General features: G+C 39.0%; 1 protein-coding gene across 1 annotated transcript in view; it reads left to right on the top strand.

Annotated features, from left to right (window-relative positions):
* The window catches only part of LOC139204986 (CUB and sushi domain-containing protein 3-like), a 196,813-nt gene that overhangs the window by 39,952 nt on the left and 133,900 nt on the right, over positions 1-22,961 (top strand). Inside the window, exons 5-10 of the mRNA XM_070835040.1 lie at positions 7,693-7,939; positions 17,952-18,064; positions 19,297-19,374; positions 20,900-20,987; positions 21,625-21,749; positions 22,229-22,350. Of these exons, the coding sequence (XP_070691141.1) occupies positions 7,693-7,939; positions 17,952-18,064; positions 19,297-19,374; positions 20,900-20,987; positions 21,625-21,749; positions 22,229-22,350 (773 nt within the window). The remainder of the gene's footprint in view (positions 1-7,692; positions 7,940-17,951; positions 18,065-19,296; positions 19,375-20,899; positions 20,988-21,624; positions 21,750-22,228; positions 22,351-22,961) is intronic.

Consider the following 22,961-nt stretch of genomic DNA (forward strand, 5'->3'; position numbering starts at 1 on the left):
CCAAACAGAAGAGAGGTAATTCTAAAAAGAGTCAAAGATTTCCCCCTCCTATCTTTATATACAATCCTAAGCAATCGCAAAGCCAGCAGAGCAAATTCGCTCATACCAACTCATGCTGTAGTGCAAAGCACAGCAAAAAGAAAGTGGTTCAGCATATGTTTGAAAAATGGCAAGCTTGGAGGAAACAACAAGCTGCAGATGGAGGGTTCTTTTCCATTTAAAGATGGTGTTAGCCTCTATTACCATGGGCCAGAAACATCACTCCTTTTCAGGCCTGGGCACTGCTTGAGCCACTCTCTCTCTTGTCTAAATCCGGCCCAGCTCCTGTATGTGGGCAGATGGTCCTTTGATCTTAGTCCCTCAGAGATCCTGCCCTTTATGCTCATCACCAATTGTTTCACACTAAACATACAGCAACACAAAATCTCTCCCCAATCCACCGTTCACCCCCCTACTGTCTCCCTACACCTCGGTCTCTCAACCGGTCACCTCCTCTTGTTACTATTTCTTTCTCTTTCATCTTTCTCCCAGTTCTCTTCTCCATCCCCATCCAGCTCCAAAGCCACCATGTTTGTCAAACATTTGTGTTTGTGAAAGACAGAGGGATAGAGGAGGAAAGAGAGAAAAGTTCAGGGAGACGCATAGTACCAATTCCCAATACAAATGCTGTGTCTAAAGCAGAGCAATGTAGCTGTAGAACCCAAAATTTGACCAATATTAAATATCATTACTACTACTCATTGTGGAATTATCAGATCTAAGAATATTTGCTGGATAGAGTTTTTAACTCATTCATTTAATGAAGTGGTCACTGCAGTGTTTACCCTGGAGGCACAATGTGAAAGTCAGTATATCCAATATAAAGTGATATAAGTCAGTATTTCTTTTTCTTAGTTTGTCTCCTTGAAATAACCCACGCACAGCCATTATGTTTATTTATTCTATGAGAAAAGCAGAATTTATGGCTTGAGTGGCTAGGGCTATACAACTCATTCATAAACCTATACTACATGTTACGATGGCTTCGCAGTGAACACATATAGTTACTGTGAAGACTGTGTAGTGCCAGACATCGTGCCATTTAAATGAACCATTAACAAGTCTTCATCCTGCATCACAGTCTCGTTGAAAGGTGACAATAGGGTCTGAAAGGTTGACAGAAAAATAGATATGAATGTAGCGATAGGTTAGTAAGTGTTGTGACGAATAGATTGACATAAAAAACCCAGAAAGAATCAACTCCAAGCAGAAAGGCAGTGAGATGGGGGATTAGTGGCTATTCTAATCGGGAGTCGCTGCTGCCCCTCCCAGGAGCCTATTTCGATTCCTTCCATCTAAATTGTCTCTGGACATTCATTAAACCAGAAAGCTAGACAGCAAACAGGGACAGTGTGGTAACATGAGAATATGGACTATTGATACACTGTCATTCTTACTGAATGAGAGAATAGAGAATTAGGCCACAGAAAAACCTTGCTCCTTTTAATCCATTTCCATATCTGGTAATGTGACTGGACTAAACAAACAGCTCTTTCTGCAGTGCCTTTTCAGCTCTCTGCCACACAAATTGAGAATTCAAATATGAAAACTTGGCTTGCCTACTTGCCTATAGCAACACCGTTCAGTCCAAATGAGTGATTAGTTGTCCACCGTAGTTGGAACTGATATGAAAATGGGAAGCTAGACTTCCATGTTGCCAGAAATCCTTACATTGAATGCATAAGCCTGATAACAGGCAACCATTTAAATAGCTTTTGTGTTAAGAATTAGGTTACCGATTCGAACCTCCATATTCAATATTCATTGATGTCAGAAGACTGATAATATAATGTGAGGATCATTGCATATTTTATGAAACAAAAACGACCAAATCTCTGCCATATTGCTCACTGATTCTTCCTCTTCTCTCATAATTCATTCAAAATCTGAAATTACAGAGAGATGGTCACTATAATGAAATGACCCCTCAGCAATATGCATGATGCAATATGAATTGCAGCTGTGCAACGATTACTGATCTCCTTTCTATTCCTCAATTCTTTCAGTGTTTAACATGACTTGCAGCTGAGCAAATGAGGGATTTACTGTAGACATAGACACTGCCTTTGCATTAACACAGGGATTATTACAAAGGAAAAACCTGAGGTAGTGTAGAAAATTACACACATATTCCTTCCCTTCTATCCTTGGGGGTGAATATTTCTAAGTAGAAAGACAAGTGTTGTATATCTGATCAAAGTCAAGGGGAGAGAGGTTTAATCCCTCCTCAAGTAGCATTAGATTGCTGATGCTGGGGATGTAAATGAGCTCAGCTAAAGCAGTCCTAATCCTCACCACCATCTTTTTTTTTTTTTCTTTCTTTTTTTTTTTACACTGCCACCGTTTTTAAAAGAGGCAGATCCTTCGTCTTAAAATCCAGAGCATGCTCTAATGATTTGCTAAGGAACACATTGCCCGGCATTCAGTGGCTCTTTTATGTCACTAAACCTTGTTGGCAAACTGTGCTTCAAATGCTGCCATGCATCCCAATGAAACATTGCATGTGAATAAATGGAACCTGTAAGGCATTATCCACTTGAAGCCATTTAAAGCTGTGAAGCATTTCTTTGAGCCTCAGACATCAGTTTGCTGGTTCATGATTTACAGTACCATGCATGGATGCTTCTCAAATAAACAGCTAAGAAACCTGTCTTAGTCCTTCTGTACAATAATGAATTGCTCCAAAGCATCTACCCAATTTTCCTGTGCAATTTAATTGGCCACGACTGCAGACACATTGAGTTATAAGTGACGTTATTATCATTAAATGTCATTGTGGAAATCTCCGTCATGCGTTTGAGGAAGCACTGTGCTGAAATATTGGTGATGAATCCATAACACACAAACCAGAGAATGACTTTTAGTTTTACAGAAACATCTCTTCAAAGTTGCTTGCACACACAATGGGCAGTCAATACTCCCATGTCTTCTATTTTTTAATCTACATACAACAACATCTTTGTAGCTGTCGCTCACTCTGTTGCTCGTGGCTTCTTTCTGCCACCACCTGAGTTGAATGATGTTCAACGATGATCAGAGAGCATGCTTGTCATCATGGAAACCACTTCAGTGAAAACCATAAAGGGGCTGTTTTTCCATTTGTTCCAGCATCCTAGTTTGGCGTACAAAGATCTGCGCAACAAAAAGGGTCTCAAAAGGCTTCTATTTTTGTTTACAGTATGCGGAAGAGTCTTTTCATTGTCTCTCAGTCTTTCTGTGATAATGTTAGTGCTATCATTTACCTCAGTTGCAACGCCTCCTCCTCTGTGTCTCACAGTCAAAACCACTTCAAGGCCTAACTTAATGTACTGTTATCAACAGAACTGAGTCTTACTGTTTATTTGATTGATTTAAAAATCAAGTTTCATCACATGATGTCCCATGGCCCCAGCAGATACCCTGTAGATTATTGGGTAGTTGTGCTAGTTGTATTTCTTTCCCATTAACAGCGGGAAAACATGGATCATCTTGTCCTGTACATGGTAATTCAGTGACATCTTCCATCACATCCAGAGAGTGGTGTACAATGTCTTTCTTTTTTTTGCTATATTTTTCTCCTGACTCATCTAAACTGAGCTTCTATAATATGCTTGTTTGGTTGTAATAATTTTTTTACCACTATTTTTTCCCAACTGTTGCTTTTGTAATTAATTTACTGTCTGTCTTTGATTCCTTAAATAGTTTAAAAGGTAGCGTACATCAGTACATTTAAGTGAAATTACCCAGTGTCCCCACAGGGATCAATCTCATCCTTAAGATGGGAAACACATGCAACATAATATATCATAAGTACATGTAATCAGTCAGTAAAAATTCTTACCACATATCAGTATGATCTCTAAAACTAAAAATGTTAAAATGTAATTGAATTACCTTGTCAGACTCTCGTGCTCTTTGTGTGGTCGCTAATAATTTTCAACTCACTACTTTATTGATACAGAGTCGTCTCACAGGTAAAAAAAAAAAAAGCTGCTTTCTTTGAATCTGAGACTTCTTTTGTGTTCTTTAAGCATTAAAGATTTTTCTTTTGTTGGTCTGTGGTTACTTGTGGTCACAATAATTATGCTTGCATAATGCATATAATTTTCCAATGTCGAAAGTTGTTCAGTCATTGACTGTTCCGCATAGCAGCGACACTGCTACAAGTGGCATGTTCACTTTTTCATAAACACATGAAAGAGAGATTGAGCTTCTGCAACAATTCCTTGTGGCGGCCATTTTACTTTCCACTGGAACTGACACAATTATTATTATTATAAATGATTACAGTGGTACCATATAGAAACTGTTCAGATGAAGAATTAAAGGTAATTTCAGTATCATGAGAAGGAAATCACAGTATTTAAGAACCTAGGCTAGACTTTAAAATATCACGTCTGAAACAAAATGTATTGGAAATGAGAAAAAGGTCCTTCATTTTCTGGTCTGCTGGACGTTTCCTTGGAAGAAGTCACCAGTTCAAACCTAGGGAGTGTGTTGGCATGAATATGCAAAGAGGGGAAGACTTGAGGCAAATCCAAGATGGCTACAGACATGGAGGCCATGTTCCTTGCTAGTTGCATGCCCGGTGCTAACTTGCTTTTTTGCTCTTTTTTGCTTGAAAAATCAGCTGGCAGACTTTGTTGTAGCAGCTGGCACTAAATAGACTTGTGTCAGGCAGGACTTTGTGTCGCTGTCATGAAAAAGGTGGTCTGCTTTGTACAGGCCACACTAAGGCCGAGAGCCGGCAGTTGAGGGCTCAGGATAAGATCCCAGGAGAAGGGAGAGAACAATGGGGGAGTTCTGCTTTTATTGACTTCAGGATGTCAGGGGTTATGTGCCACACATTGGTAGCTGAGAGCTGAGCCCAGGGCTGGAGGGGTCTGGGAGATGGAGCCTTTTTGTCCAAGACAATGAAACATGTGATCCCCACTACTTTGAGATAGTGGAGGCCCAACAGACAGTAAAATGACCACCAAAAAGATACCGTACAGTTCCAGTTTTGCCCAGTATGCCTAGCTAAAACTTATTCAGTGTCTTGTTGCATTATAACCAGCATGAAGGTAGGATTTATGACAGGGCTGTTGTATGAGACTCTTTTAATTTTAGCTATACGCAATAAACTGGCAACTGAGTTGCTCTATGTGTCAGTATGATAATTCAATTGGCCATTTTGCCAGCTAATATTTTTTTCTGTAGTATTTCATTATTTCTAATTAACAATGTGAAAATGCTCTCACATTGTTTAAACAATTCCACAATTACTAGTAAAAATTCTCTCCTTTTTTGTGTGAGTGTTTCACTACTAAACAAAGCTATCACTTTGAGTATAAGTTTTTTAGGTTTAGGTTGTGCAACTATAGGGTACCTAATACTGCAGGTAGTGTAAAAGTTAGGTGATTACTGTTATACAAAAAATATAGCAAAAATTTTAAGGAATAGGAAAAATATATACATCTCTACGTCTTTGTATGTATAGATATATTTGTATCTGTCGAGCTGGACTGAGACATTAGTCTAATGGATTTATTAAGATATCTCTATCGTCAGGGCTAAATTCAGTTTGATAGGGGCAATGTTTTATTATTGCTTTTGCTGCCATTGTCAACAAACTGTGGCATGTTGCCATATCCAGTCCAGAAGAACAACCATTTGTAAAGAGTGCAAAGGTCATGTTGACTGTGTATGATGAGAAGTACTAGGTAAAGACAAGCAGAAGATCAGAACTGGCAGGATTTTTTTTTATTTGCTTTAAAAGGATAGTATAATGAAAAATTGATTTGTAATTGAATAGTGATACTGTCTGGCACTGTTGGAGCACCCACACCAAATTTTCCCCATCCTTGTGAATTTCACCATCGTGGGACTAATAAAGGAATACCTAGTGGATAACAAAAATGTTAATGCTTATCTCACCTATATTGAATACAATGAAACACTCTCCACATAACTCGACATTTTTACATTGCCTGACATTTTATTTGTTTTTCCTTTTCCATCCCCCTTTTTTTTCCTCTTCTGTCTCTCTCTCTTTGCAAAATCCCAAACTTTCTCTCCTTCTGTTCTGTGCCCTTTTGTCCTTTTTTTTCTCTCACTCTTGATTTGCTCTTGACTTGCCCCCTTCCTTTCCACTTATTATTTTTTTTGCCTTTTTCTAGCTCTTCTCCTGTGCTCACTCTCCTCTAATGCATCTCCTCCACTTCTTTCTTGTTCTCTTTGCCTTGATGGCCATGAGGACACTTCATGCTGCCTCCCTCTCTGTCATCAAGGTTAAAAAGTGATATGGCTCCCGTGGTCAGACTCACAGCACTTTAATATCTGTTTAATTCCAGCCTATTGCAGGTTACTGTACAAATCTGCTGGATACCATTTGGAATGTCATCTTAAATGCATGTTCACGATAAGTGTTATATGGTAGAGAATTTGATGATATAAACAGAAACAAATCACGATTCCACGTGCTTCTGTTGTTACAAGGCTGCTGGCATTCAATAAATGAAAGCCTGCCCTTGGTGTAGTCTACAAATGAGAGTCTGCCCTTGATATGAATCATATATGTGTGGACATCATTGATGTCTCTCAAGGTATCAATGCCATCTCCACCCATCCGATAAAGACTTTGATCAACCGCTCTGCTTCAGCTAATGTGTCAAAGGACATGGATCAAGCAAACTGGGAGCTCCTGCACTCCCATATTTTCCCCCTTTTTTCTTTATCTTCTTTTGAATTTCATACATCCGCTTCCTTGTTCCTTGACCAATCGTGTAATGCAGCATGCAGGAATGTTCCAAGGCTGGCAGCTCTGACAGCCCTGAGTGGAGCGCTGAGCCATCAAAGGTTTCAGCTGGCACAGCTGAGTGTCACATATTAGTCTTAAATGATGTGAAAACTGTGAAAGCCCTGCCATCATTAGAATTCTTTAGGGAGAAGAAAATGGATACAGGGATAGAGGGGATGGTAGTGAGTAATAGTAGAAAGATCTGAGAGGGCTTGGAGGAGACGAGCAGAGAGAGACAGATATGAGAGGGTGGTGGAGGGAGCGTAAAAGGGAGATGGAGTGAAAGTGGAAGACACTGTTATGGTAGAGTGCATTAACATTCAACTAACGCATCATACTTCACACATTGGAAAACAATACATACAATTTCACAGCATTATAAGCAGTGTTTACCACAATTTGTTTGCTGCCTGAAACATGAGCCAAGAGGACTCTTGGATGGATGGAGGAGACAAGATTCGGGAGCGGATAATTAGGACTTTTTCTCCCACGTAGAAACTGTACAGAAGGAAACTGACAGAATTTGTGCACAGTGAATTGGTAAATAGCTCTGCCCATTACCACTTTGCTTCATTATTCTAGCCAGTGTGAAGAAAACACAAGCAACCTTTTTTAAACAAACATTTCATATTGTTAGCAATCCCCTAATTGTGTTGGAATTAGCTGTAGATACTGGACTTGACAATGTGCGGATGGCCTGTGCAGTTCTAGCATCTGCCTCCACATTGGTCTTTCTCCGGTTTGCATTTATCTGTGGGGACAGGTACAGATGTTTTATGCCTGAAGTCACTTTTTCGCCATGTTGAACTTTGAGTAATAGCTCTGAAATAACCTAGAAACCACGTGTCTGCTCTCCCTCACCCTCCCCTCCCTGCTTTTCTCCTGGTGACTGACAGCGGAGGACACGTGCGGTGGCACCCTGAGGGGATCCAGTGGGCTCATCTCCAGCTTCGATTTCCCCAGCGGTGACTCCCCCGGTGCTGGCGGAGGCGGTAGTGCTGGAGGCCTTGGCAGCAGTGGGGAGTGTAAGTGGACCATCCTGGCTGATCCAGGGGACACCATCTCCCTGGTTTTCACTGAATTCCAAATGGAGGAGAAGTCCGATTATCTGGAAGTAGAGGGATCTGAGCTGCCAACCATCTGGTGAGTTTAGCGGTGAGAGGAGTGAGAGTATGTAATGATTATATTTCATCAAATGAGCATTCAGTTGTACATTAAGAGTTTTACTGTGACAAAGAGGTGTGCTGGTGTGTGAGCTGTGCGGTGTTTCCAAGGTGTAAACAGGAAGGAGTTTGTGATTTATGTGAGTTGAAACAGCACATGACAATTAGTGTTCTGTCTTGTGAGTGAAAAGTGAAAATTCCTTTATAGAAGTGAAGCCATGTTTATTTTTGCATCCAAGTATCACAATATTTCAATATTCAATATTTCAGTTGGCTTTACAGGCCCCAAACTGCATTTCTAAACCCAGAAAAAACTCTCCAAGAGTCTAAGTATTTGGAAAAATGGAAGAAATATAAAGAGAGATCCCCCATTACTTAGAAGGAATGAGGTACAATAACAAGCTGTTGGAAAAAGGCAAATACAAAAACGAAATAGTTTCAGTAATATAATAAACCATAACAATGATAGGATTACATTTGGTTCAGTAATATAATTTATCTACCTATCTGAGTAATTTTGGTTTCCTGTAGAGACTTCAGTGCTGTATATTTAATATTTAATAATAAAAACAAAAGGTCATGGGCACTTAACGAGAGAGAATAAATAAGTTTCACGTCTACAGACTGCAAGAGAGCTGGCTACTGTGTTGTCAACTATAAGTGAATTTCAAAGAGAGGAGGGGATTTGGTAGGAAACGGTTGTACCGTCGTAGCATTTTGTCTTCTTGGGATAACGAGGAGATCTGCTGAGATCTTAAAGCATGCCAAGGAACAGAGGTTTGGTACGTATGGTTGTTCAAGACCATGTAATATTTCATGGAAGCAACACTTCGCATGCATTGGGAACCTAAGAGAAAGGACCACCTGACTGGCATACAAATGTACCTTTTTAATGAATTTTCATGGACAGTTGTGTGCAGAAAATGTTTTAAATATGCCTTGTAGTTCTGTTTGAATTAAATCAATTCACAGAGAAGGGACATGATTCCCTGTTGCATAATTCAAATTATGGTGCACATGAATTACAAATCCTCGACAGAGATTTGTTTAAAAAGCAGCCTTTAGACACTTTGGTTTGTGGCTTTCTGTATAGGCTGGATGTAGAAGTCACTCACATCTGAAACAAGGAATTATGAAACGGGCTTGACCCCCAACCTTGAGACTAAGGTTATCCATCTCTTCTGCGTCTTGTGTGAATGGGAGCATCCGCCAAGTTTATGTGATCCTGCTGGGCATTAATTATAATTGGCTGAAAGAAGCGCTAATCAATCACTGCGCTACGAGCTTTGTTGTCCCTGAGAGTTGTCATCCGGAGTCAGAGGGAGAGAGAGGCAGACACTGTGTCAGTGAGCGACAGAGAGAGTCAAAAGGAGAGGTGCTCTGAGTGTGGTGATGACTACTAAGTATTGTATGTTGACGTAGCTAAACGAGTGTGACAGGGAGCTGATACGGGATGACAATGATTTGTTTTGACAGACCATCAGGTAACCCACTTCTCTTAGGTATAAAAGCTCCAGAATGAGCTTGTTCTCTGACAGAAATGCATTATAGTTTTAATGCCTCAGAGTCCCAGTGGCAAATGCTATGTGTTATCTTGTGTCTCCGGCTTTTAAGGGTTTAAGAAAAATGGCTCTGAGTGGTTAATTATTGACATGCGTTTTCATACTGTGTATTTTCATTCATTTAGTCCATTTAGTCATAAGATGTCTTCAGTCATTGTAGAAAATTGTTGCATTGTGGAAGTTTTGAATTATGAAAAAAAGTTAATGGGTCTCAAACATTTTACTGACTGGGGCACTGCAGTTTTAACAGATAAGAAATCAAACAGACAGACTTGTGCGCCTGACAGCTCATAACATTAAATCTATGGACAAGCAACTTGAATACTGGGCAGGTTACTTCCCTGCGGATCCCAAATAAAACCATCTACAAATGGAACTTTAACAATTAAATGAAACAGTGTATTTTTAAACACTGGCCACTGATAATGGTTTCCATTAGCAGTTTTTTTAAAAATACATTTTGCATACATTAACTTCAAATAATGCAAATAGTACGTTTTAATGTTTATTTTATAACATCTATATCATTTCAAAGAATTTTAATAACAAATGAAACGCATGCATTGATTACATTAAACCAAACTATACACTGCAAACTCAGAAATTACATAGAATCAGAAATGTTGAGCTTGGAGATCTTTAGAAATCATTCGGTATCTAACATGCCATATATACTTCACACATTCAGAAAATATATTATTACCTCTACATCTACAGCGGGCTTCTTATACTTTTACATTCATTGCCTTTCATCTTTAGGTCCCAGAATTTAGAAAGTTAGAATTCAGTTTCAGTTTTATTTCAGTTTTCAAGCTCATGGAGTTAGGATTTTTAACTACTAAGAATGTGTAAAAAATTATATATGAATGCTAAAGAAAATTTTCGATGAACCTGTCTGTTATCGGGCAGCACTTCTATGGAGGTGTAACCCCATGTGGATGAAATGACTTCAGTTGAGTTTGAGAGGCTAAAAAGACACATACTGTGTTTATCTATCAGATATGTTAGTTTTACTTATGTGTGATCTGAACGGTCGACCATGTGTCACTTGAATGCTTTGAAACTCCAAGATGATGTTATTGTTTGCCACCAAATGTCAGAGGCTGTGAGGCAGAGATCTTGCTTTAAGCCCCACAATCCAACTGGGACCCAGCAAGCTTGAGTGCAATGGGCCCAGAATTTTAGAGAGATGGTTTCAACTCGGCCAGGTAAACAAACAGACAAGTAAACAAACACGATTCAGCGCGAGCATTTCTCATGCCCATAAAACTCACTGCTCTCGCGCCCTCTCTTTTTATGAGTGTCTCTGACTGCGTACAAGGCCATTGGACAGCTACATTTTCAAGCATCCTAACATATAGCACCAGCTGCAGGCAGAGACAAGCAAACTGTCAATTTACCCTTGAGGTTTAGAGCTGCTTAACGATGATTGACAGTCTGGAACCTCAAAGTCAGACAGATTTAACATCTCCTCTTAGCCTTTTTCAGGCAAATAGACTTAAATGACCCAACTTAACTCATGATCCTCTCGCAACCTTTGGTATTACTGGACTTTATCGAGTGATAAAAAATAAGTGAAACTGTGATTCATGACAGGATAAACAGTTCTGGAGAAAAAGAAGAGTCTTTACATAATCAATGAAACATACATATTTCACATCAGTGTAATTTACAGAAAACATATAAATATTCAATCAATTACAACATGTGTAACGGTTGTTATCAAATGAAAAATGTAGTAATGTTGTAAACTGCCCAATTTGGCCAGCCAATTTTCTGTAAGTGTATGATAGACAGTGGCTAATGTTAAAAAATCATTCCTGGTAACTGAAAGTACACGAAATCCAGGACTATAGGGCAAGAAATATGTTCTGCTGACACCCCTTAGCAGCTTTTATCCTTTTATCAATTGAAGATTTCTATCAGATCTCCGCAAATGAGTTTATTGATTCCATTGTTGTCATGCTGGGGAAGGTTGATGTGAGGCTACACATCAATCACTGTGAAAATACAAAAAAGAAATCTCTGTTTCCGTTGACAAAAGCCAACATTGGAGTCTGGATAGACCATGGAATACAGTTCTTTGTTATTCTTCTGACCTTTAACATGATTGCACAGCCCTTACAAAGGGCAAAAACAACAAGCTGTAGATTGCATGTCACTCATTATTTCAAATATGGAAACAGAACATAAAATCCGAGAGGCTTTGCAGATATTAGGTACACTTTTTCACGCATAGACTATGAAATTTGATCAGGAAAGTTTTATTTCAGTTTTATTTTGTCATACTTTTTTTTCCCACCTTCCTATCATCCAGTGTCTTTACAGATTTTTCTGATTACCTACTTTAACATTGACTCTGCATGTTGTAAACATACTCACAGATTCTAGACTTCTAGAAAAGATTGTCACTTTTAGTAATTGGGTGATTTGCTTGGTTCACTGAGTATCAACAATCCTATTCTAACAGAGTGGCTAAATGGTTGTCAGAGGAAGATTATTCAAATATCAATATTCAAAGCAGATTGAGTGCTTAAGGTGTCTTGTAGCTAAATTACCAACTACTGATTAATGTACCATGTGTATTAGATTCAATTCTTCTTTCTGGGATTATTGACCTTCCTAGGCAAGCTATGACCCATCCAAATATCTCTCTATACATCTAAAAGCATTCCTCTACTGTGGTCAGACTGAGAAGACTGTAATGTTTAATTGAAGGCATTTGAATCGACAATTCACCCAGGTATTCCACCGGGGCAATTAATGTATGGAGCTACTGGGTATACATTGACAGGCTCACTGTTCTCAGAGGCCAATCTACTGGCAGATAGGTACCAAGTTGTATAAGTGCATCTCTTAAATACTCTCTAACAAGTAAGTAACTTGAGGAGGATTAGAGAGCAGTGACTACTTCCTTATCAAATTAAATATTCTTCCCTTGGCTCAGCCAATCATTCCCCCTTGTCAGATTTTACAGAATATGCGTGGGAGGAGAAGATAAAATCACCCGGCCCTATCTTTTTTGACAAATTTGAATTGATCATTGATCATTATCTGGTGTACCTATGTGTAACTTGCCTCTCTGTGAAATTAAGTAGAGACACCAGAGATTTCAACTTATTGCTCTGGCCGCAGTACCTGCACAATGGGACTCGTAACATTGGTATTTTGTTCAGGTTGCCATGGTCTTTTCAGCCTCTCATTCTATTAAATCAGACCCATTTTACTCTTCATGGGGATCCATGAAGCTTTTATGTGTCTCGCAAACTCATACCAGAATAAACCATTAGTCCTTGAGACTCCTCAAATCAATGATATGAAGCAAGCTAAAACTTGGATGAAACCAAGCACATAAAAACACTGCACTCATGCCAAGAAGTAATCTCCGAAAAGCCATATTGCATATCTATGATGGAACAAATAGACCTTCTGAGTGAGTCTGTAGAGATAGAATGGCAGAGCAATATGTGAGGAATCCGTTTTTCCAATTGGGCTTTCTTATCTTTTGTCACTCAATATGTACTAGAAGAGATACCGTAAGAAAATAGTAGACAGCACCCACTTTTTCATCGGTTTCAAAGTGGAAGCATACAACTTTACCTCCCCTAGCATTTCCAAGTGGTATTTTTGCACCACTGCTGCAAAGACAACTGGATTAGCATCTACAAATATTCAACCATCTGTTTGCTAATCAACTCTCTGATCACAGAAGAATATAGTAACTTCCACAATTGCTAATTTTAAAGGTCCCAAGAAAGTGATCAAACCCTGATCTCATTGCTATGATAAAGCCACAGTAAAGCATCTGTTTGCATTAAAAAGTAGGCAGGTTGTGTTATTTACTGATCAAATAGAAAGAATGCCACATTGCTAATGGCACTACCGCTAGAAGCCTGGCCACTGTTCAAAGCGAGAAAGAACCGTAAGGAAACCAATTTGAACTGGATACCCCAATCTCAATTCTATGATAAAGACAGGGTTAAACATCTGGTCGTAGTCATGAGTAAGCAGGTTGTGTTATTTTCTTTTTATCAAGTAACATTAGAAAGAATGCCATCTGCTAACGCTAGCTGTAGCAACATGGTTAATGCTGCTGCTGGCAGCCTGGCAGCTGTCCAAAGCATGAAACAACTGTAAGAATACCAATTTTAACTAGAAAACACAATCTTAGTTCTATGATAAAGGCAGAGTAAAACATCCAGTTAGATTAAAGGGGGCATATTATACAAAATGCACTTTTTAATGTCTTTTCAACATAAATATGTGTCCCCAATGTGTCTGCAGACCCTCAAACTATGAAAGACTGCTCTCCTGCTCCATGTTTTACTAAATGTGTGTGAAAATGCTCCACTTAGGTTTAATCCCTGCGAGTGATGTTACATGCAGGGATCTTTTGAACATGACTTAACTGACTTCAAACCTGAATCCACTTTGCTCTCTGCCCATAGACTATATAAAAGGAGTGGACTTAGCTTCCTGGTCTGAAAAGTGAAGCCAGGTGTGACCCTGCTGGCTGCAAAAAGAAGTCAGATTGAATGGAAGTCTTTGAGAAAATTACCCTGCCTCTCATTTGATTTATTAACTCAACAAACATTTTCCTAATGAGTTTGTGGTATCATTCGCTGGTTTCAAAGTCTTCAACACAGCACTATGTTCATTTAATAAATTATGCTCCCATCTAGAGTAAAATAGACGATAAAGCAGGGTATGCCTTAGGGCGGAACTACATTGTAAATAACTAGTCAGTCAGATGTTTGTGGCTTCATGGCAACGGCCACACAGTGCACATGCATATTGCTATGCTATGCCAAAGCCAGCTCTGGTAATAAGATGTCAAAGGAACATCTCAAGATTTAAACATACTCTATTATGACCCTTCAACACAAGCATGAACCTGAAAATGAGTGTGTCTCCTTTATTAAGTAACCTGGTTGTGTTATTTACAGATTAAGTAGAAAGAACACAGCTGTTGACAGTTTGGTTGAGCAATGGTTGACGCTCTACCTCTGTGCCATAAATCGAGACTTTGTTTTCCCATCGGAATTCAGCCGCGTAGTAGACAGAATTGCATAGTGAAAGCCAGGTCTCCAGGGAACAAATGTCAACACTGATTATTTGATATTGATTATTCAAAAGTAATTACACTGTGCAATCAACATTTAATTCATATTCATAAGTTACATTACAAAAAGTTGTCTACTTTCACCTTAAGGGGACTGGGCAGTCCACTTTTCTCCAGTAATTTATTTGTTTTCATGACAGTTACATTCATAAGTACTAGTGACAAGCATAGAGGGTTTTGTGAAGGAGCCCTAAATTATTTTGCATAACCATTTGGCTGCTGTTAAAAGTTTTAGCACAGTCTGGACACACAAGGACATCTCGAGAAGCAAAATAGTACAAAAGAAACATTATGATAAATTTTCAGTCATTTTCTTCTATCATTGATAGAACATATTCCCGGACATGATACCCTATGACTTCAGTGCTCAGTTACATACAATGTTGAATATCTTCACCAAAGAAAAACATGTGGAAAAATTTGGCAAGCAAGTCATCAATTTGTCAGGTCACATTAGATGCTGTAAGTTTTCCTTCTCTGCCGGCTTCCAGCCTATGAGCACATTTGGGCATCTGCTCTTTCTGAAAGCGCAGCAGCTGGAGGGAGTGGTAAGGGAGTGTACAGCCTCTGTGGAAACCAGGCGAGCAAAGTTTTTAGGGTTAAAACCTTGAAGAAGTGGAGTCCTATTGAGTTTGCCCTGGTTTGTTATTATTATCTATCATATTTCAACTTGCCATAAGCTGGAATGAGATAGAAACATGAAACTTGGCACAATAACTGGAAATTATGTGCATTTGGTTCCCAATCAGCCACGCGGGTGCCTTTTGATTAAGGCACAAAACTGTGATTTTTGGAAAGGCCAGGACCCTCACACAGTGACCCTTATTGACTTCAAATTCCATGCAAAAGTCCAGCTTAATGTGCTCAATGTGTACCATAAGTGCGCTATGATGGAATTTATGCCAATTTACATTATGTGAAAAACTATAAAGTGACTTCTGCTTTTTAATATACCACATTGCAAGGTTGAGATATACAATTCAACTGTAAATGAGCAAGGCTGATCAAAAAACATGGCCGCCATTGGCCATAACTCATTAACCATTTATCCTTCATCATGGAACTTGATAAATTGCTTCAAAACATGTGTGGCAAAAGGTCTCCCGAAGCATTTTGAGCCAGACCCACAGGGGGATGCCATTAAGGCCTCAGCCTCCAGTGAACAGAATTTCACCATGCTCTGGGGCTCAGTATTAACCAAAATCTAAAGTACTAAATTGATTGATGCAAGCAGATGTGGCCAATCACAGAATCGCTCATAACTCAAGATGCTTTTGAGCAATCCCAATGAAACTCACTGGAGACATACCGCACAACGTCCTGCAAGTTTCCTTCACATCCGATAGGAGTAAATGATGGCTCTTTGAGATGCTGCAGGCTTTGTGATGATGAAACAAGTATGTGATTAGTGTCACGACTCGTTTTGACAGAATTAAACCAGCTAAAAATACTTCCCTCGGCTTTTTGAAACCCGAAACCCGCTCGTTGCATCTTGCATATTTAGTTTTGGCCAATTGAGCTGCTTCCTTCAGTTGAGCGAAAAAAGGAGTTGAATCCGCACATTGCTGCCATTTTAATTTTGTATTTTATGTAGCAGGGAGATTTGCAGCATGCAGGCTGTTCCTGTATAGATTTATAGAATGGTTACCTCATGCAGATACTAATGTACCCACTGGAGTAACTTCTCTGTCAGGTGTCATTAAGCCTTTATTTATTGTTGATGACATATCATGCTTCACTTCCTCTGCCATACTTTGCCATTCTTACAACAGTATATTTACCTCGGCTGGTCTTAAATTTGTAACATCACTCCTGTGGTGCCGGGAGCGTCTGTGCAACTTCTGGATGGGTACAGCTTTATTGTCACTATCCATTTTCTTTTAGAGTTCTTGCAGAAATCCTGTGATAATTTGCAGCTTCTACTACAGAAAACATGTGGGCAGCAACTAGTTCAGCTACCTTAAGGCTGCTGTTTTTCATTCCTGTCCCGTATATTGGTGTCGTTAGCATTTCATCAATGACACACAATGAGGGAAAAGGTCAACTTTTGTGTGAAAATCAATTATCTTTTAGATCTTCTCTTGGAGCTCACCTTGTGATATATAATTTGGATTGAAAATCTCAGTATTTAAAAATCGGATCTAGTTTGCTTATCAATTAGAAATAAAACATTGCAACAGCCTATAATCTGTATTTTACACTGAATTCATGCAGATAAAAATTATACTGCAGGAACTAGTGGTGCAGTCAAAATAAAGAGAAATCAAGTGTCAAGTACACTTACTCATGTATTTCTTATTTCTTTCTGCACTGGCCACAAAGGGAAAAAGTCACCGTCTCCTCCTTGTTTTTCCTCATCATTCTCTTCCTGTCTCTTTCTCTTTCTCTCACTGCCACTTTCATTTCTTTCATTTTGCTTTTGTCTGTCTACCCCTTAGGTGGCTCTGCAGTAAATGCCAAAGAAATTACATAGAAAAACAAACCTTAAACCCAACTGCACACTCCTTTACACACATAATAACACAGACATGCATGGGTACAGACAGATGCACACAGACAAAATAACAAGTTAACACTTTTTTCTGCTGAAGCAATTTGAGAACACACGGCTCAACTGCACCACCCTCTTTTTTTTCGTCCCTAGCCTGTGTTTAATAGCTAGAATGGCATTGTGCGCTATTGACTGTGGACTGGGTGGGGTGCAGGGATTGCAAGACAATAGAAAAAAGCCAGAGCTGGTCAGCCAGACAAATGAGAAGGCCCCTGGCAGCTTTAAATCTCTCTGATTATAGAGGGTCTCTGATGCTGCAGCCACATGCTAAATAAAACTTCCAAAACACCAACACAGACAGTAATGCATAATGAATTTTAGAACTCACAGACCAGTTTCTACTGTACATACAATGGCGCATGCAAATAGTCAAAAATGCACTTTGTCTTACTGTGTTACTTTATGCCCTCCAATTTCCCTTCCACACACACACACACACACACACACATTTCCAAACTCAAGCAAGAACCTGCAGAGTCAAAGTAAGGGCTGGTGCTAATTTTAAGGGCGCCATTTTCTTTCCAGGTATGACATACTGTAGAAATGAATAGATCAGTTCACATGGGAGCCCATTATATTGTGTATTTTCACTCCTCTAATTTTTAGAAGTCTCAATCATTTTCATTTTCATGGCTTCTTCATGTCACTGGATCATTATGGCAACCAAAGGATTCTAGCAACCAGAAAGTCATGTAGTTGAATTAAAGTCAAAACAGATGATGTTTGTTTTCTTTTATTTGTGACTCTTTACTCGCAGGCTAACTGGAATGAATATTCCAGCACCCATCATCAGCAACAAAAACTGGCTACGGCTGCATTTTGTGACAGAAAGCAACCACCGCCACAAAGGCTTCAGGGCTCAGTATCAAGGTAAGACATGATTACTTAATTTACACATCATAATAGAGGGCCCCTACTTGAATGGAAAGGGATCATCGTAGGAAATACACACTCTAATTACAAAACATGTTTTTGATCTTTGTTAACTGAATATTAAACAGTTAGATTAATACCCCCCTCTGCAGAGGGCATGAAGGCTTTCTCTGCTTCAAACTATTGACTTCAAAGAGCCTTGCTAATCAAAAATTTGAGAACTGAATACTGTATATACTTTTCCCCTTTATGAAAACACAGCTCTGGCAGCTCAATAATCCATTACCCTGACACTGTTCTTTGGCATGACTTTAAAGTCATAGTATATGCTGCATATACCATACCATAGAGGCTTAAAGCCTGGCCCTCAGCCAGATATGAAACCTTAAACTTCAACATAAACAGCTCTATAATAACTTCCAGTAGCATGCATGTATGGGAAGTCACCGTGACGACACAAAATCAATTGCATTGCGTTTCTTATCTACTGCGGTGCGCTGTTGTGCAGTCGTAAAGCAATTTGTAGATGCATTCATTATTTATGATGTAAGGGCTGGTGTTTTAATTTTTTTTTTTAAGAAAAGACAAACAGTGAGGGCTTTTGAACATATGAGAATCCTCATCTCATCACTAAGTAGATTAATATCCTTATGTTTTTTATAAATAAGTTGAATTAACCCGTTGACCTACAGCGTAGTTCAGACAAGAGACATCGTCCCAGTGTTTTAATATTTAGATAGCCTTGTTTTTGTTTGATACATCATTCATTGCTTTTGGCTGTTCTGTTGATACTTCAAAATTATGACAGGTGCTTGCATCACCTGGCTTTTGTGTGTAATCTGGCTCCTGCTGTGTTAAATTAGATTAGACTGTTTTCAGATGTAGCGTTGAAGTCCTTGAGCTGCTCTTTGATTCTGCTTGTCCCCCTCCCCTCAAGCTATAACCATTAAATCTGCTCTGACCAATCAATTTCCATCCACTGTTTTAATATGTCTGAGTTATATGAACACACAAACATGGGAAAATAAATTAGGTTTTATAGAATTGCCAGGGCGATTCTTAGCAAAGCATCAGAGCAGTTGGACTTTTTAAAAAAATTTTTTACGTTTTGATGTTCTTCGTAGGCTTCGAAGTATTTTCCAGAGAAAGAAACACTTGTACTGTATCTTCTCACATCTAATACTGTAACTTCTTTTATCTAATGAACTCTTTCTATTGCTCTCGACCAGTGAAAAGCTCTGGAGAGCTTAAATCCAGAGGGGTAAAATTATTACCAGGAAAGGACAACACTAACAAACTGTCTTTGAGTAAGTCTTTTATTTTTCTTATGCAACTGTTTTCATTGGGTTTTTTTGTTTTTGTTTATGTAGGGCTTGCGTTCTGGGTCTTTGTTTCTTTCTTGTCTCTTTTTTTGCTGCATCATTTGGTGAAGGAATTAAGCTACAGTACTAGATATTGCAGAAGTGCAGTCTTTTTTTCTTTCTGATGACCTATTTCCCCTGCTGTCCCAGACTTCCTGTCCCGACAGAAATGAACTCAGCTAGATCAGGCCAGTCATGTATATTGCGGCAAAATGCTAAATTTGATCAGTTTCAGTCGGCCAAAAACTCCTCTGTCTCATTCTGTACTATTTAGGCAGCACATCAGATTGACTTATGTTCATGCACTGTGTGATCTACGCACAGCAGTAGTCAAGGTTGAGTGACCACTCACTTGTCAGATGATTTGTGCACACTTCACACCGAAGTGAACGCATTCTAATTGCTTGCGGAGCTCTGTCATTAACATAAATCTGGAACACAATCCCCTCTAACTCTACAGTGTGCTAAACACTTCAATGATAACAGGTTGTAATCTTTATTACCTTATGTGTCATAGTTTCAGCATTGCATGGAAATATGAATAATGCAGTGGGTTGTAATCTTTTCTAAGAGACAATACTGTATATCATTTAAAAGACTATGAAGAGATGCTTCATATGCCTTGTGGATTCATTTCATATGTTGAACTCCTAACTGTGTTATAAACCACAACAATTAACTTCACAGCTAATGAACTACTTGAAAAGAACAAACACGTATTAAAACAAAAGGGTCGTGTGTGTGTGTGTGTGTGTGTGTGTGTGTGTGGGCGGGTGGGTGTGGGGTTGGTCTTATTGCAAATATTACAGCAAAACAATAATTATGACACTACATATTTTATGAATTTCATTTCCAGTGCATGCAGTCTTTGATTTACAAATCACAGTGTGAGCGGTAGATGAGCTAAAGTCAGAACAGAGAAAAACACAGAACTATATTTTCACCTACAAGGCACCTGTCTACACTCTTACCAAAGCAAAGGCTGTAATTTATATGAAACCTTATCTACAAGGCTTTATCTAGTCTACTCAAACCATTATTATGTATGGAGAGTCTCAATGAGTGATTATTATAGCTCCTGCCATTGATAGTTGAAGGTTATTTAATCCTCTTAGTCCCTGTTGGGCCCAGATATATTTCCCTTTGTTTTGTCTAGTTCAGGTAGGAGAGTTGCATTTACCCTTGGCACTCACTTTGATATCACGAAACCTGAATGTGCATTCACAGCATCACCGCCAAATAACCGGTGGTTGAAAATGTCTGACATTGAGAGATGAGGTCGATTTGTCTGACTATGTGAATCCTGGATCCGAGTTCTGTTACCGAACATAACTAGTAAACATTCAAAGAGACAGATGTATATTGCTATTCAAATGCTTTTCACTGCAGTGGGCGTTTTCTTAAAGTGCGGCGCTTTGGCAATTAAAGTGTCTGTCTGACGGCGCTCTTGGTCATTCTCTTTCTCACCCAGTGAATGAAGGAGGAATCAAACAGGTGTCTAATTACTGCCCTGACCCAGGGGAGCCAGAGAATGGCAAACGGATCGGCTCCGACTTCAGGTGAGTTGGTGCTTCAGCAGCTAAGTGACGGAGCTCAGATTTGTGTAGAGGAGAGTTAAGGAGCGGGACAACGTGCTCTCCATTTAATTTCAATATAATGGCATGCAGCATATTCCTAGTATTACTGTCACGTTCCATTAAGTCAACAAAATCTGTGTGCACATAATCTCAATTTTAATCTTGTTCTATTGTACCGTATACACTCGTCTTTTTCATGAACCAGACCCATTTAGCTTTCAGGAGAAACAAACAAACAAATCTACTTTTGGACTATTTACTTTGACATGTAGCAGATTTTGATAACACTTTTTGTATTATGCGGTGAACAGAACACTGAACTCATTTAGCTTTAGAAACCTTCTCTACTTCCTAATATGAGTCAGTTGGACACTGAGATTTAGGTCCCAGCCACAGTCCTCTCTTAGGTCTCACTTAGGTCTTTACTGTACATGACTAAAGATAATAATAAATACATTTGCTCATTATCTATTGAATTTGATATATTGATGCACACAGTGCAATGTGAGCCTGTAATGAATGACATGAAATAAATAATGAAACTGATATTTCATCAGGAGTCGTTTTTTGAGGAATTGATTGCTTTTTCAGGCTTTAATGGTGTTTGTTATCTTCTCAGCATCGGAGCAACCTCTCAATTTACCTGTGATGAAGACCATGTGCTGCAGGGTTCCAAAACGATTACCTGCCAGCGTGTAGCCGAAGTCTTTGCTGCTTGGAGCGACCACAGACCCGTTTGCAAGGGTGAGCGCGGCTTCTGAAGAGCTAATAAAACAGTTTGATTACGGCGGTGCCTCTGGATATAGGCTCTATGCAGATACAAGAAAGTTCATTTTTGTTAATTATGTATGACAGCCTCTGCTGCAGCACTCTGCTTTTCCATTCCAAAATGCGCTGCCTGTTTTTCTATGTTTCATAATACCTGGAGCACCTTTTAGAATTTGATTAATGGAAATGAAGCTAATAGACCCTCTGTCTACTTGTGCAAACAATATATTACCTTTCTGTCATATTACAATGCAGGGGTTATTACTCTGCCTTCTGAGCATATTTTGTTGAAAATTTAACATTCCAAGGACTGACTTTTAGGTTTGCAGAGATGATTTATACTATATAAACTGTACATTAATGTATATTTCTTGATCAGGACTATTTTGAATTTGATCACGTAATATGTCGTTTTTAACTTATATCATCTGTGTCTTCATGTTTATCTTTTGTAGTGAAAACATGTGGGTCAAATCTACAAGGACCCTCTGGGACTTTTACATCTCCTAACTTCCCCATCCAATATGAGAGTAACTCCCAGTGTGTGTGGATCATCACGGCCAGCGATCCAAACAAGGTAGTACAATGGAGTCAGGTACCTGGAGGGTTCTTACTCTTAGACTAAGTCTAATGAAAACCCACCCCTATTGTTGTCATGTGAGTATCCCAAAAATAACAAACCTTCACATGTCTCAATTGACCAATTGCCCCTGTGTAAAGAAAAGACACAATGACAGTTGTTTTAAGGTTTGCGTCATACCTGTTCACATCTGCTTTACGGCATAAATACAGCAATTACTACCAAAATAACCAGATACTGTCCGTATAGTCCCGACCCATGATGAGGGGCATGGTTACTGATAAAGGTGATGAATATAATAATCTGACATGGGGGAAAAAGTGTTTTTCCTGCAATCCAGTTAAGTAATAATGTCTTGACTATTGCTTGTAGTCTCTTTTAATGGGTGTGGTATATAAAGATGAAAGAATGTCTTTTATTTTCTTAATATGTATTGAAGAAACCACATAAAGATTTAAAGGAACGGTAGAAGTAATCCTGTAATGTCCCACTTGTGTTTTTCATGTGCATCAATTTCCAAGGCCTTCCCAATGTGGGAAAAGGTTACAGAGAATATGCATGTATTTTGATTTAAGTTCATTGTTAATGTCCGTAGCTGCACTTGATTG

This window comes from Pempheris klunzingeri, chromosome 8, assembly GCF_042242105.1.
Source record: "Pempheris klunzingeri isolate RE-2024b chromosome 8, fPemKlu1.hap1, whole genome shotgun sequence".
Taxonomy (NCBI): domain Eukaryota; kingdom Metazoa; phylum Chordata; class Actinopteri; order Acropomatiformes; family Pempheridae; genus Pempheris; species Pempheris klunzingeri.